This window comes from Perissodus microlepis, chromosome 5 (genome assembly GCF_051167445.1).
Source record: "Perissodus microlepis isolate ML-2025 ecotype Zambia chromosome 5, ASM5116744v1, whole genome shotgun sequence".
NCBI classification, from domain to species: Eukaryota; Metazoa; Chordata; class Actinopteri; order Cichliformes; family Cichlidae; genus Perissodus; species Perissodus microlepis.
The window spans coordinates 32431477-32447997 of NC_140465.1; the positions used below are offsets into that span (position 1 = coordinate 32431477).

The 16521-nt window shown below is 38.1% G+C and overlaps 1 protein-coding gene across 2 annotated transcripts in view; it reads right to left on the reverse strand.

The window, feature by feature from the left end:
* Window positions 1–11556: 11556 nt before the first annotated feature.
* tox2 (TOX high mobility group box family member 2) overlaps window positions 11557–16521 on the reverse strand; it is an 86500-nt gene continuing 81535 nt past the window's right edge. For both annotated transcript variants that reach the window (XM_084929433.1, XM_084929434.1), the window contains 3 exons: window positions 14519–14929; window positions 14288–14436; window positions 11557–13617 (listed from right to left, as the gene is read on the reverse strand). In XM_084929433.1, the coding sequence (XP_084785559.1) occupies window positions 13575–13617; window positions 14288–14436; window positions 14519–14929 (603 nt within the window). In that variant the 3' untranslated portion in view covers window positions 11557–13574. The remainder of the gene's footprint in view (window positions 13618–14287; window positions 14437–14518; window positions 14930–16521) is intronic.

Here is a 16521-nt window from a genome sequence, read left to right on the forward strand (position 1 = left end):
CATTGTGACCCACATCATCTCTCTAAATCCCTCTTAAGCCAGACTCCTTTTAGTCAGCCCCAAATCACTTGATATATTCAGCTGCGTGTTTTATATCTCATGGTCTTTAACGAGCCGTTCCACCGAGCAGATTCAGACAGCGGATCTAGCCTTGTGCTGTCTTTATTTAACAGTCCCAGTTGGTGGTCTGACAGTTTTATTAAGTCCAGACAGATCTGTAGAATGGGAAGAGCAAAGATGATGATGATGAGATGCTTAAGTCAGCAGGGTGTGTGATGGAGACAGTTAGGCCTGCTGCTAGCCATTATAAGAAGAGCAAGCAAACAGTCCACTCTCCTGTATTTTTACTGTCATTAAGGAGCGTTATCAGTGAGGCCCAGATGCTGTTTTTAGTAGACAAACTGTCAGTCTGTTAATGTGTGTGTGTGTGCATATGGCCTTTTAAACACACCTTTGAATCTGCGTGTTTCGGAACAGCACATAGAAATGGCAGACTCTGCTAATAACAAACTGGGAGTTGTATATTAAATCACAATAGAGTGTTCACATTTGATCATATCTTCTCCCTTCCTCCCCTTTCAGCGCTCACCCCTCTTGTTTAGACGTTACCATGGCAACGGCAGGGAGCTCTATTCACCTCTTCCATTATGGTTGCTGCTGTTAAAATTGTCAGTCAGGCTCTCAGATGCTGCTGAAGAGGAGGATCAAGTTCTGTGAATATATTTTGATCAATACAAATGTAAGGATGCTTAGAAATGAGAGAAATTGTTGGGAATTACAATTTGAGTAGCACGAGAAGCTAAAAGAACATGTTGTACTAGATAAAACACACTCTTGTCATACCTTTTTTTTTGGATGAAGTCTGGAAAGGCAGAAATGACATACAAGAAGAAATCTCTAAATTAGCTTCTTATCTGCTTTGGCATCAGGGTGCTTGTATGAATGTGTGCACTAACCCCAAAGACAGAAAGAAGAGGCAGATCATGACTTTGGAAAATAAGTGAAATAAAAATTATAACTGTGATTATAAAAAAAAAAATGTTGCACGGTAAATAAAACACAAAAAATGATTTGATCGCCATCTTCTACTAAAGAGTTGGAACGTTTAGGACAAGTTTTTTGTGCTACAATTTCAAATAAAGTGTATTTATTTATTTAAAATATATTTAACTTTTTTATTTTGGATAGGTTGTAATATGTTGAAATATCTGGTAAAGTATACATTATGCAACGCTGAATAAGATGCTATTACACTGGATTTTTTTTTTTATTCAAAGGCATTATGTGTCACCTCCCTGGTTTGGTTTTTGGTTTTCATCTTCTGTTGAAGATATGGATTCTTCATTCATGTATTTGAGTCTTTCTTTGTTTATTTTGTACAGTTTTTAGTTTAGTTTTCTTTTTTTTAATTAAGTATTTTTAGTCTTTTTTATTTTGGTGGAACGTTCTGTTCCATCCTTGTTGTGCCTCATTTCTGTGTTTATGCACTGGTCCCTATATGTTCCCTTGTCCCTCAAATCTTAAGTGTTTTTTCAGATTTCTTTTGGTGATTGAAGCAGTTTGTTTTCACTTCTTATCTTCCTACCCTGTGTCCCTGATTGCTTTCACCTGTTGTTTATTATTTTCACCTGTGATTGCTTCCTCATTCTTCCTGTGTGTCATTCCCAATCAGCTGTCAGAGTTGATGTTTTCTAATGTGTTCCACGTTCATGTTACGGGCTTCTATTTAGATGGTACTTTCTATATTCTTATTGCAAACTCAAAATGCTGCAGACTACACGCCACATTTAGTCATTCAGTCATTTACATTCCTACAGTGTACCTATTGTACTTAACTTGTGATTATTTTCATTCATATCACGCTTATCTTTTGATCTTTATCCAACACCTTGATGAAAAGTTGTAGATAAACTGTGTGATAATTCAATCATTCGTAATTTTCAGAATGACACTGATGACAGCAGTGATAATAAGAGAGATTATACTGATGATTGACTTATTCAGTCCAAGTAGCTGCACCAGTGGTCTAAATATTACATTTAGCAGTGATTGCAATTTTTTTTTATAAAGGCTCATTTTTATAAAGATCACTAGTTGGGCAATAAAGTATAATAATGATCCCAAATGGACAATCTGGGTCTGTGCCCAGCCTCAAGCTCAGGGATATATTTAATAATATCCTGTTGTCATAGTCGTGGCAGGACTGAGGACCCAAAATAGCTGTTCCAGTGTACAGTAATTGCTTATGTGTAAATGTGAGTTTGAATGTGAGTTAATTCAGACAAAAACAGTATGCTTTTTACTCAGTGCATCCCGTCTTTACAGTACTTTACATCAAACAAAAAAAATGTGCTTATGTCCTTACATTTGTATTATGCAAATGTGTCAGGAACAGTATAGAATAGAATGTATAGTAAACTTTACTGGCATTTCGCCTACAGTTATCTCACATAAAAGGTCACAGAGTTTATGTATGAGAAGAAAGAAAGAGAGAGAGAGACTCTACAAACCTGATTTGGATGAGAGGAAGATGGATGAGCGAATATATAGACACTTGTATTAACTGTGCAGGTGTTTTCATGTATTTTGGTGGGGTTTTTTTTGGAACTACCAAAGAGCGATGCCATTGAGTTTTGTAAGTGTTTACATTTCCTTACATGCTCAAGTGCAAGTTTTTCAGTATTACAGCCTTGTGATCCTCATACTGGCATTACACTCATAGCAGGCAGGTGGCAGTGGAATACTGAGGAATGAGAGAAAAATCCAGTGTCAGTGTACCTTTCAGAGGCAGTAGGGGTCTCTGTGTCTCCACACAGAAGAATCACAAAGAGAGTACTCATGTTCTGTGTGGAAAGAGAGAGAGCACTAAAGCTTTGATTGGTCCTGACCAAATTCAGAACAGGACATCCCACAATATTCAATACTGTGCCCCCCTCCCCACTCTTCCCTTCCCACAAACACAAAAGGACTACAGAGTAGAAAGAGGACAAGAGATTAATACTTAGGCTCAAGCAGAGCAATTCATATTCCAATTGGAAGAGCATGTTATCTATTTTCTCATACTTGTTCATTGTGCTTTTCTTCCTGAGAGGCATTCGAATCAAAGCAGGGTTCAACAGGAATCAAATGCGACTTTCAAGGAATTGAACAACGGCAACAACATTTAGTATAGCTCGAACATGTCAACGTTGCACAGAATCCAAAAAGAAGCAACCGTGCAATCACTTTTACATCAACTCCTCAATAACCATGTCAAATATGTACAGAGGGATGGGGTGAGGCTAACGCCGAATCCTGTGTCATTGGAAAGTCATTCATCCAAGCTTAATCAATCTAGGTTGTTTGATTCAATTCAAACTGCCTCCTGGGCAGAAGAGAGAAAAAAACAGAATTAAAGGGAAAGCTGACTCTTTCCAACTTTGACGAGCTTCTCACTATCTCCTGTCTCCTTTATTTCCCCTTCCTTTTTTTTCTCCCCCCCTCTATTATTCTCTCACCGGGCTCCTAGAGGCAGGAATTATAGGTAGTCATTTCATGCTAAGGTATAGGCTGAATTTCTTTTTTCAGTTACCTTATTTTTTTTTAAAAGAAACTGTTATTACTACTGTATGTCTTAAAGACCAGGTTAGAGTTATTAAATATGCCAAAGCGAATTGTATTTTCGCTCAAGTAAGCTCCTTGGAAATATTCCATCAGGGCACCCTTTTATTCTTTCCAAATGTAGTTATGAATTTTAAAGTAGACTTGTTTTACTGGAGGAGAGAGGTGTGTGATCAGAATACTGAGCAAAGCTCAGATTGGACTTCCTTGTTCTTGGAACATTGAAAGGGAGACTGTAGCTGTCAACAGGAGAGGTGGAGAAGAGAAGAAGAAAGAGAGGGAGAGGAAGAAAGTGGGAGTTAATATTGCTTGATGTCAAGCACTTTAAGTACTTTTTTAAAAATTGCAAAGTGGGAAGGGACCATATTTCTTTCAGTAAAGTGTTAAAGTAAAATATTCTATGTGAGTGTGTAATAGCTGCAAAGGAAATGACAGACAGATATTTTGCTTGTGGGCATTTTAACCATTTAAACATATAGTATCATCATCATATAAACACACCAGTCCCCCTACCCCACCACCCCACCCCATCCTGCCTTCTTTTCATTCCATTTTTTTTTGGTATTCATGAGCATATGCTCCTGTGTGAAGTCCCCTGTCAATAAATATGCACAGTCTTAATTGTTCCCATCGCAATTAGAATACAGTTCTGTTCTTTTTGGCTCAGGTGTATGTTAAAGCTCTTTCTTTTGTCTGTGGTTTGGCACCTCTGATGATTTCCATGACAATCATTTGAGTGAGCAAGGAAGTGAGAAAAAGGGAAAGGCAGGGAGAGAGAGAGAAGGAGAGAGAGGAGGTGAGAAACAGTTGCTGGAATAAAGCCCCATCTCAATCTGAATAGCTTATTAATAGAGCTGGTCCCAGGCAAACAGATGGCAGCTGCCAAAAACAAACACAGAAATCACAGAAATGAAAACCCTAATTCAATTAGGTGGGAAGCATTCCTCACTGCAGCAGTTATTGAGCAGTTTCCATTAATTTGATAATCCATTTTTCAAAAGAAATGTATTAAAAAGTGCCTTTTCCAAAGTGTTCGCCTGTGTTTGTTATCCGAGGCTGATGAGCAGAGAAAGGAGAGGCCACAAGCTGCATGTATGTGGGTGTGAGAAGAAAACAGGATTTAAGTAATTACTGGCTCATGCTTAACAAATGCAATTAAAGTTACTAATGAATGATTACATTGCAGTGTTCCTAATATGAATTTGTTCAGATTAAAGTAGGCTAGATTGGTGAGGTAGGTTCTGTGTTGTTTTCACACTAGCACATTTCTTTTTATAGCTAAATCATTAGAGGGCTATTACAGAAGGAATAGAAAACAATCCATTTCTGTAGGCAATGGGTAAAGTTGATCTATTTCTTAAAAATAATCATATTCTGTTAGAAGTTGCACTGTTAAAAACAGTAAAGTCCTATCAGCTAGATGTACAGCACTGAACTGTAATTTTACAGTGGGGCTGTTGTACTCGGGAACAACAGTGTCTTATTGTACAACACTTTACAGTACTGTGAAGTAAAATAGTCTGAGCTCTTTGGTTTCCATTAAAGTTTTATTTTACTGTTGCGTCTGAAAACTTCATAGACAGTTTATTATTATAAAATAACTGCAAGTTCTCACAGATCTACCCTAAAATACCTTTCTTATCGTTCTTGATCTATGATATCAGCTTTGTCACGGTTCCCCTTTGTTTTCATCTTTTACACATTTTAGTGGCTGAAAGGATTGCTGGAATTTCCCAACATGTAGAGGATGCACTTTCTTTTAGATAAAATCTTATACGGACATTCATTGTTTCCAGAGGATGAATCACGACTTGTTTCACTTCAGCCAAAACCTTTAAACTTAGTTTCAAAGAGAAAATGGTTCACTTGTCCTGTCTAACCTGTTTTGATATTTTTCAGTAAGCCAACATTTGTTTTTCTGAACAGGCTCCAAAAGCCCAAGATGCTATTAATTAATGTGGAACAGAATATATAGCACTTCTGTAGTCATACTGGCAACTCTAAATACTGCTACAAGCAGCATTAAATATACATGCATATAGTGTTTTATATAGTGCATTATTCTTTGTACTTTAAACTGCTCATCTACATCACACAGACAGTCTCCAGATAGGTTTGAAACAAAGGACCTTTTTTGCTGCGAGACAACGGTGCGAACCACCGCAACACATTGTCTTGAATTTTTCCCTGTAGCTCTCAGTGAGTGATTGAGCTCAGGATGATTTTTTGAATTGAATCCCAAGTTAGAATTCAATCCACATTTTTCACCTGCTCCAAGCCTTTTAAGTCAATTTCTTAAAAACCAGGGAGACTGATTGAAAACACTTTAGACTGATAGAAAGTATCATTACTTGGAAGAGATGCAGTAAGGGATGAAACTAAAGAAAAAGAAGAAAAACATTCTTGTGTATTTGATTCTAATGAATGCCGATGCACCTGACAAAAATAAATGTCCCTTGGGAAGAAAAAAAACAAGTTTGTCACACAGACATAAATAGAAAGTGAGAGGGTTTAAAGATAGAGCGGCATATTGGATTTGAAATATGAAAATTGCAATCATCCACAAAGCATTCTGGATTTTGCAGGTACACAAAAACTGTAATTGGTAAAAGAGGAAAACTACCTGAGCATGACATGCCATGTTTGAGACACAATGGAGTTCACAGTGATAACAATAAGACAACAAGGCAATCCAATTTGTCCTCCCTTTAATTTCCATTGAACCAAACAGCATTCTAAATTGATTTCTTTTGCTCAGGAACTGACAAAAATATGACAATTGGCAGAGATCAAAAGATGCAAAGAAATATTCATCCCACCTCTTAGTTGATAGTGCAAAAACCTTAAAACTTTTTTGATTTGGTGTTTCTTTCCAATTGTTTCCAGTGATTTGTTTGGTGGACAAAATTCTCACAGACATCAGGTCAATCACCCGAGATACTGAGTGTGACAAACTGATTAAAGTGAGCTATAAAGGTCAATGTTCTTTACACTGGAGAATGTACTGCAAAGAAAAAGGCAGTAAAGACATCTTCCAGCATAATAGTGCATCATCTAGCATTCAACTGTGGCTACCATTGCAAAAGAAGCTCAGATTTATAAAAGATCAGAGAGATCTGAGCTGATGTCTTAGGCATGCTGACAAAAAAATGGACAAAAATTAAAAAGGAAAAAAAATTCCCCATAGTTTTTAAAAAGGAGATTCTGGGAAATATTTGCCATGATGAGCCACGAATTGCACACAGCCCTCATCTGCACTGATAGTTACTTGGTAAAATTATACATATACTTCGTGATAAAAGCATTGAATAAATGCTCAATTTTCTCTGCACAAAGAAGCAAGCTGTAAAAAGTTATTTTTCTGCAGTCGCATTGTGTTTGAAGTCTGTTGTTATCAGTGAAGTGGGGAAAAAAAGAGTGGCCAAAAGAAATATCCTATCATTAAATTTATTCAAAAGAGTAATAAAAGAAATCACATAAATGTTTAATGAAGAAGCATGTCTGCAGCCTGCAGAACAGCTTGGGAAAAGACATAGTATGTTTAATCATACTAACTACGATTTAATTGGTTTGAACATCAAATTTCAGTATGAGAATGTCATAGTGGTTGCTGATGTTCCCTGAACAACAATATTATGTTCTTGTTATTTTTCATAGTCAAATTATACATTTAGACTTTAGATAATATAAAAGTATTTATGTCTATATTTTTAACTAGCTTACTTCATACTCCTCAGTAGATTACCAGAAATACTAGTCATTGCATACTAACCATGTAGCTATTTCATCTTGAATTCAGTCAGATTTATCCGGTTAAATGGGTCAACAGAACAAACTAAAGAAATTATTCATATAACTGTGGGTGTAATGTAACACATCTGTCTGACCTTCATCGTTTGATGGCAGCTTCAGAGTAACGATAATACGAAACACAATACATTACATTAGCCAATGCTCAGCCAATAAAATCAGTGGTAAACCCTGTCAAAATATTACATGCAGTATATTGAATATGGTGGGCTGGACAACCTTGTTCCATTTTGCAGGATCTTTATTTTTCCCATATGTTGCATTTGATAATTACACGTTTGAAATGAGCAGTGTTTCTTGCGAGTGTATCACAGCAATGGTAAGATAAGTAAATCACTCTAATGTATAGTGATGCTATGTTTACTGTATATTGGCAAAGCATGTTCCACAGATTGGTTGCTATGGTGCTGATTTTAAGAACACAACTTCTTTTATACCAACCAAATGCTAGGACTGTCTATTATAAAACATGCCAAGATGTTGCACTATATTGAGTTGAATCCTTTCCCAATCTCATCATCAGACTTATTTTAACAGTGTTACATGCCATGTGCATGACAGACCCGAATACCTATCTTCCTAAGTAACTATATTGTATTTTCATAACAAGCCTTTAATCTCAAACATCTGGACAGGAACCTTATTACAATAACACAACCGTTTCTTTCTGACACTCTCTCCAGCATGCAGTTATTAGAGGATCTAAGGTGGAGCATGTGTGGGCGATATTGCTCAAATAGAGCAGCTGCAGTGTTTAACAAACATCTAAAATGACTGCGTATGTTTGGTCGTCTTTCTGTGGCTCCAGTCTGAGGTGATCCAGGGCATAAAGGGACTTGACTTTCACAGACGACAGCAGTGGTGATGAGAAAATAGTTATGTGTGCGGTTCATGATCTGACTCATCTCCACTTCAAGTCAAGACTTAAGAAATGCTGAGATGAAGAAATGTGAAACTTTATTATTTTACCTCTTAGTCAGTGAGAACTGCGGGTTTTTTACAGAGATGAGGGTTCTTGTCCCACAGCCAAATGAGTGGGTGGGACTGGGGGACAGGAACTGTGCTACCTATCAAAAAGGGTGTCATCTGGACACTACTGACTTAACACTCTAAACCACAATGTTCACATATACACAAAAATCGAAAGTGCAGTATGAGCTTTTGTACATCCCTTTTTCGTTGCAGTTTAATAGAATAATGTGTAGGAAATATGCATTGTCTGAAATGAATTACACTGTGACAGTGAACCAGACCTGCAACAACTAACTAAGCAATGGACAAATGTATCAACAGTGATCTGCTCCCTGTTGATACAGGGAGCAGATCAACAAGCATGCCTTTTAAATATCCATGTTGCATTTGGAAATAGAAAGCAAAAAGTCTAGTGTCTTACATTTGAAAATTAAAGATAATTATTTAGATCTGTTTTAGTGTTATACATACCAGACAGAAATATCTGCCTTCCAAGGTACTAAATCTTCCACTGTTTCATTAGTTAGTTGACATAATAGACACATTGATGTTAAATGGCTAATTACTTCGGGAAAGACATGGGGTGTTTATTAATTATTGGAGTTGATTTTTATTCATTAGCAAGTGGCAGCATCATAAAACAAATTTTCAACAGATTACTGCAAATATTTAGCTTGGCTATAATGCAGTAACAGTAATAACTGTGTAGTTTTCGCCATATAATGTCATGAAACCCACTTTTCGTGTGGCCCTACAAGGTGTGAGGCAACGTTGCTAAATTGATATTGATACATTTAAATTTGAGTTAATCCAATCATAGTGAGAAACTCTTCCTCACCTGATGTATCACAATGAGTCTGAGGGGAATTTTAGATTTTTAATAAATGAACTCCTCATTATATAACAGATATATGCAACCCGTTGAAACATTTGTTTGTAATATTGCAAAAAAAAAAAAAGAAAAAAAAAAAGACAGGAAACGGATAAAATTCGGTCACCACAAGACCTACCGAAGGGTTGCTAAAACTGACATAGCATATATGCTGGATTACGTAAATGTCTACAGGTGTGAAACCGCAAGTATGCTTTGTGCCTCACCTTGTACTCTTTCTGATATATGTTGTAGCCCCATGTTTGCTTTAGTGTTTTGTGCAACAGCATGAAGCTGATACTTAGGTGAACCAACTCAAAAAGAGCTATCTATACACGTTTGTTTTGGGGGTGTTTTTGGCAAATTTTTAGTGTTTGATTACTTAGAAAAAGCACTTTAGCTCTTTTTTTGTAAAGAAAAGCAGAATAATTAGAAGATTTCATGTTAAATTGTTATTCACGAATTATGCAGGAAATCTTCTGTTTTGTAGATTAACCAATACATTTTGTGCAGTACAGTCAGCATAAAAAAGAAACCTTAACTGATTCTCAACACAAAGCGAAACTCATTTCTTGTTAAAACCACCCACATTTCCTGCTGTTTGTTTCTCTTACCGCAGCACCAAAGTTGCAACTGAAACATTTTGTCTATATGCTGCAGTGGCTGGTCTCTGAGGGTTGGTGTGTTTGGAGTTCAGTTGCATGTAAGCGTTTCGTTTAACCATAGTACTGACCTTCTCACCTGTATCAAGCTAAACTCAAAGGACAGAGGGAAGCCAGTATCATGGAATCAGCTTCACCCCTCCCCCTCATTTAAAGTACACTGGTAATGAGCAAATATAGAAGAATTTTAAACCTAACAAGGGAATTTTACAAGTGTGTTGGTGATGAAAATTTTCCATCACTGGCTATTCTCAACTTGCAGTCCAGGCTTTTTTGTAATATAAATAAAGAAAACAAAAGTTAAGGCATGTACGGTGTGTTTGTAGCACTAAAAAACACTGGGTTATTTGGATCATAAAATATATATACACTTCTGTCCATATTGTCTGTCTTTGCATTTTTGCATGCAAAGATACTTTTGTGGTAGTTTTAACCTTTTGGATGACACATTAAAGATAAACTTTTAAAAGTTTTTCATCACCGTCTACTAGATGGATACCACACTGACCCCGTCTTTGTCATCCTGCCTGCTGTTACTCATATCATCCATTTAGTTGCAGCAGTGGTCTTTTCAAATCAGTGGAAACCAACAAGACTGCTGCACTCACCTCTTCTCAATGGCATCCTCCACCATAAATTGTTGCCTTTCATTCTCTGTTGGCCTCATGACTTTGACTTTGGGATGAGGGATGGGATTAAAGGAGCTGATGGAAGTGTCAAATTGATATGGTCTTCTAGAAGTATTTACTACAGTATTACTTCAGACAGTGATTGCAAGCACAGACTGAATTCACAGTAGAGCAGAAACAGCCTATTGTTACCACACCACTTTTGTATGCACAAATATACCTACAGCTAGAGAGGCAACACCCAAACATAAAAAAGAAGAAACACGCTTCCGTAAGAAGATATTCATACGAACACAAGACTGCGTGCACACAAAAGGCACAGAGGCAAGTCTGTGTGGCTTCACCCAAAACCTCTTTTATCTGACACTACATTAAGAATGTATGACTGTGATTTTCATATAATGTGTGTCATATCACAAAGTGGCAGGTTTTCCAATTGTCCAATAATGATCTATTTGCCAATTCAATACTACTGAAGAAGAGACGGCAGGCAGACATAACATGAATAAAACATTGAATGAAGGGATCGTGACAGTTCCATTTCAATCTTTCTTCCCCTCTCTCATAAAGTCTCTAAGAAGACTTGTGTGCAATTGGGGTAAAATCAGCACTTGGACGGTTGCCTGAGTTTGTATGCACATTGCATTCCTCTGTTCTCTTTATCTCACACTAGACGCCTACGATGCACTACTTTCACAAGCAAACGTCTTCTCGCATCTGCTCTCTTGTTTGTTAAAATAGTTTACTGGCAATATCAATGCTGGCTGGTGCACACTGTATCCCTGGTTAATTAGTTGATGCCATTGGAGGCCTGAGTTGAATGTAAATTTAGGATACAAATATGTGACCTTCCTAGGTGCAAATGCAGTGTACAGTACAGAAAGTTGGGGGTGTTTGTGATTTTTTTAAAATAACAATTACCACGTCTTCACAAAAGGTGTGATCATCTAATTAGAGAAGGAAAAAAACAAAAAGAGAGACATTATGTCCGCAGGGAAAAGAGCAGGCGTGATCACTTTTAAACTTTTTAGTCTTTATTATGCAGGTTTGAAATAAAAGAAGCATTGTGACACAAACCGATGCTGCTGGCAAGAAAAGAAAAGAGCAGCACCAAAAATGTAAAAAATAAAGAAATAATCATTGTTGTGGTCATCATCATTAAGTTTATCAAACCAAAGAAAAGAAACAATAAAATAAGAATAAAAATATACCTCCATCATAAGAAGCAAAGGTGATCTACTTTATTTTATAAATAAGAACCTGTCAAATGGCTGATGGGCAACTAGCAGAAAACAATATGCTGATAACCATTTAAAATATTTATCATTACTGGCTTTACAAATAAAATAACTACAATTGGCAGGGTTTTTTTGTACACAACTTAAAATGTTATAGTTTTGCAGCAACTAAAACTGAAATGATGCTACACTTAAAGAGATAAAAACGAGATGTCTTGTCAGCAAAATGCATTTCTGTTAATCACACAAAAGTTTAAAAAAAGATGAGATCAACACAACCAAACACCAACTGGAAAGTTATAAAAGTCACTGTAATGTGGCTGTGATGGCTCCATTCACATATTTCATTACTTCACTTCTCATTGTAGAAGGACACAAAACTGACATTATGGTCAGACAACATAACAGACGGGTGGGGCAGGCATTTTGAGGCAATTTTTTTTCACCTGCAACATTACATCTCATTTTATTTCACAGCGCTTCTTTCTCTTTTTCTATCTCTTTGCTCTCTATCTCTCACCTGGCTCTTTCCATTTAATGATCTGCAGGACACATATTGTGTATTCAGTTTTAGATTGAACTTTATTGGAAAAAAACACACCAGTGAGCACAGATTTAATGCAAGAATGAGAGTGTGAAATACTCCTCTGAAATCCAGCTGCACAAGGCTGTTAAAATTCACGAGAAAGACTCGACGCCCGAACGCTGAGACACTCCTGCACACATGTGTCCGTGCATGTACGCACATACATACTCAGCCGCACACGTCATGAATGTGGTACATTCTAACGTCCAGGCATGCATGCGCCCACAAACCCACCCACACGCACGCACGCACGCACACACACACACACACACACACACACACACACACACACACACACACAATGACTTACAGGTAATATTAAAGAAGAAACAAATCTATCTGGACTTCCAATTCCCAATTTGATCCCATAAAAGTGATATTTACAATCACACTGTGACAGCTCATAGACCTCAACAGGTCTTTAATATTAAAAAAGGTTCTTTTTGTTTTGTTTCTCTTCCCCACCCAGGCTTTTGTATTAATTTGCAGGCCCTTAAGCAAAGCTACGATAACATCAAGGCCTGCTAGAACCTACTAAATGTTAATATTTCTCTATAGAACAGGGCCCATCGCTTACTGGCAAAAAAAGAGGAACGGTTTTGCAAGCCAGAAATAAATAAAACAGCATCAATAACAACAAAGAAAAGAAAAAAACAAATGGAAAATAAAGCGATTAAAGGAAAGGAGTATTTTTCTTTCTTCTCGTTCTAATTAAAGCTGGATGGGGTCCTTGAGGGGACTTTATGGTGACACACGAGAGAAGTGCTCTGCAGCCCGGCCTGTATCAGAGAGGGGGCAGAGACACACAACTCAGAAGGTGGGAGAGGGTTGGGTGGGTAGGGCGTGGGGGGAGGCTTTATAAGTGCTTGGCAAATTTCAACAGCAAGAGGACTGCTAATACATTAAGTGGTACAGACAGTAGTCATCAAACTCTGTTCACAAGTTCTAGAAACTGAGAAAAATAAAAATTACACTGACAAAAAAAGGTGGTGGTGACGTGTGTGATTGTGTGTGTGTGCGTGAAGCGGCATGTGTGTGTTTGCATGTGCGTGTGTGTGTTTGTATGTCAAGTGTACACTGCATGTAAGTGTGCACGTCAGAAGAAGAAGAAGAATGGGAGGGTTGGGGGAGGAGTGGGGGAGTGGAATAGGGGATGAGAGTAGACTCCTCTGTGTCGTTTTTGTCGACAGAGTATCATCTTCAGTTTCAGGTGAGGTAGAGTGGCTTGTCCCTGCCTATCATGTTGCCACTGGAAAAAAAACAAATAAACAAAAACAAAAAAACGGAAAATCAAAAACAAAGGCACAGTTTAGATTATGAGTCACACTCTACAAAATAGAAAGGAAGAGGGAAATCAGAGGTGCATTTTTCCTTGATTGCATGATTGTTCCCTGGTGGTGATCATTTAATTTTTCTTAGTTTGTTTCTCAAAACAAACTCTCTTAATGAAATAAAAATTGCACTGTAATTGAGCATGAACAGCACTATTGACTTACGATATCTTCCAGTGCTGCAGGGTTGCGCAGTTTGCCAAATCATTTAGTATAATAAGAGTGAAAACTTGTGTTTGGAACTTGTTTTTTTTCTCTTCTTTTTACTGCTGTCTGACAAACACATGACAAGCTCTATTATCTCACCATTACCTCTACAGCTGTCACCCCCGTCTCAATGGAACAGAGCTGACAATTTTCAACACTTACTTTGCAAAAGCAGTGGAAGAGACATCTGCCATAGCTATAACTATACTATAACTTATTTCTGCAGGAATTCTGGTCTAAGGGCAAATGCAACCTAAATTATGAGGTAAATATGGTGTCAAATTCCATTCTTTAACTGAGGCTTTTTACCATTAAATGTAATTAGTTTGTCTGTGTTCCACATTTATTTAACACAATATGATGTGAAGAATTCCCACTGACCTGCAGTGGTTGCCACACTCCCGATTGCAGTATTCATTGTCCCAATCATGGGTCTGAGCCACTCCAGGGCCTGGACCAGGGCCAGGAGCTCCTGGAGACTGGGAACCCCCAATGCTCTTCTGGTACTCTGACTGGAGGTGGGAAAAACCCTATAGGGAGTACATTAAAATTAGGCACACATCTTAAATTATAATCTCCTAGCAGCAGACGTGTCTTAGTTTGTCACTATACCTGCTGCCCTGGAGGTGGGGAGTGAAGAGAGGCCTGGAGCCCCATCTGGTGAGAGATGATTGACTGGGACTGGACCTGCTGCATGCGGATAGGCTGGTTGAGGAGTGAGCTCTGGTGCAGGGAGAGCTGCTGGTGGGGGTGAAGTGGTGGGCTGATCTGGAAGGAGGAAGGGGGAGAGGCACTAATGCTGGGCAGCATCTGCGATTGGCTGAGTGTCTGCGACAGAGTGTGGCGAGGGGCGTGTCCTGCATAGCTCTGCAGGTCAGTAAGTGGGAAGGCCCCAGGCCCCAGGTATGGCGATGTCGGCTGGGGAGGAGGTGGCACACTGTACAGCGGCGGGTTGCCTGGCATCATATGTGGAGAAGCCTGACTTGTCTGGGCACTTTTTGTCTCCACGGGGTCATTATATGTCTTAAAGAGAGAGAAAATCAAGAACAATGGTTACACTCCATGGAACAATGTGTTAACTCTTATGGCTTATTGCAGTACAACAATGAACCCAGTATAAAAAAATAATAATTGTTTGAATCACCATTTAAGGCTAACTCAGTCCCAATATACTCTCATGTAAACTCATTGTATGTGCAGCTTTAGCATGCAAATATTGCTTGAACGTGATGAGTGCAAGCACACAACAACCACTTGGTTGGTGGTTTTCCAGTCTACATACCAAAGTATTCCTGGGGAAGACACTGAGCCTCGAGTTTACCAGTAATAAGCAAAATGCACAAGCTGTATATTGCAAATGACACCCCTACTATTTCCATAGGAATAAAGACAGTAAGTGCTATACTTGATTAATTATCATCAGCAAGTCTATAAAAGATGTATAAAAGCACTGTACAGTGAGAAAGATTATTCACACTATTCAAGACAGCTGCCAGTCATCCCAGAAGTGGACATCCCATCAAATATACCCCAAGGTCAAACCATGCAATGCAAGAGATACTTCTCAGAGTCTACAGGCTTCAGTGTGCTAAATGTTCAAGTTTATGGCAGTTTAATTAGAACAAGACTAAACAAGTATGGCTCGTATGGAAGGGTTTCCAGGAGAAAGTACTTTCTCTCTAATAAGAACATGGCTGCAATGCTTAGGTTTGCAAAGTTGCACCTGAACAAACCACAACTTCTGGAACAATGTCCTTGGGACAGACAAGACCAAAGCAGAGATGTTTGGTTTTCAAAACCCAAAAACAGCCGATCAGAAACACACCTCACACCAACTGTCAAGCACAGTGGTGTAGGGGTGATGATTTTGGTTTGTTTTGCAGCCACAGGACCTGGGCGCCTTGCAGTCAGTGAGCTAGCTATTCTAGAGTCAGATGTGAGGCCATCTGCCTGACAGCTAAAGCTTGGCCAAAACTGGGTCACGCAACAGGACAATGATCCCAAGCAAAGCAGCAAATCCACAATAGAATGGCTGAAAAAGAAAGACAAACACCCAGAAAAAGTCCAGACCTCAACCTGATTGAAATGTTTGTAAGCACCTTAAGAGAACTGTGCATAAACAAAACTCCACAAAACATCAATAAAATGAAGGTTGTAAAAAATAATGGGCTGAATTCTTTCCTTAACAATGTGACAGACTGATTAATACTTACAGAAAATGATAACATTCAAGTTATTTCTGCTAAAGGTGGTTTTACAAGCTACTGAATCATGGGGCATACTTAGTTATTAACACTTTTCCAATTTAGCTTAGTGTTTGTTTCATAAACAATGACATGGTGTCATATGTCATGTATTGCTGCTCATCTGAGGTTGTATAAATATTTTTAGAGCCTCCTAAGTCACAAACTGTTTTAGTATATCTAATGTGTAAAAAAAGAGAGTCTACCGTCCTCTTCACATGGCTGTACCGTTTAAAAAACACAGAGTACTCAAATTTTAAAGCATTCATTATTATGTTAAGCTATCTTTGCTTATTCAACTTTTAGTTCCCACCCATTCTTCATTCTTTCTGTTTTTAATGTATTAAATCACCCAGCCCCGCCCACCTCCAC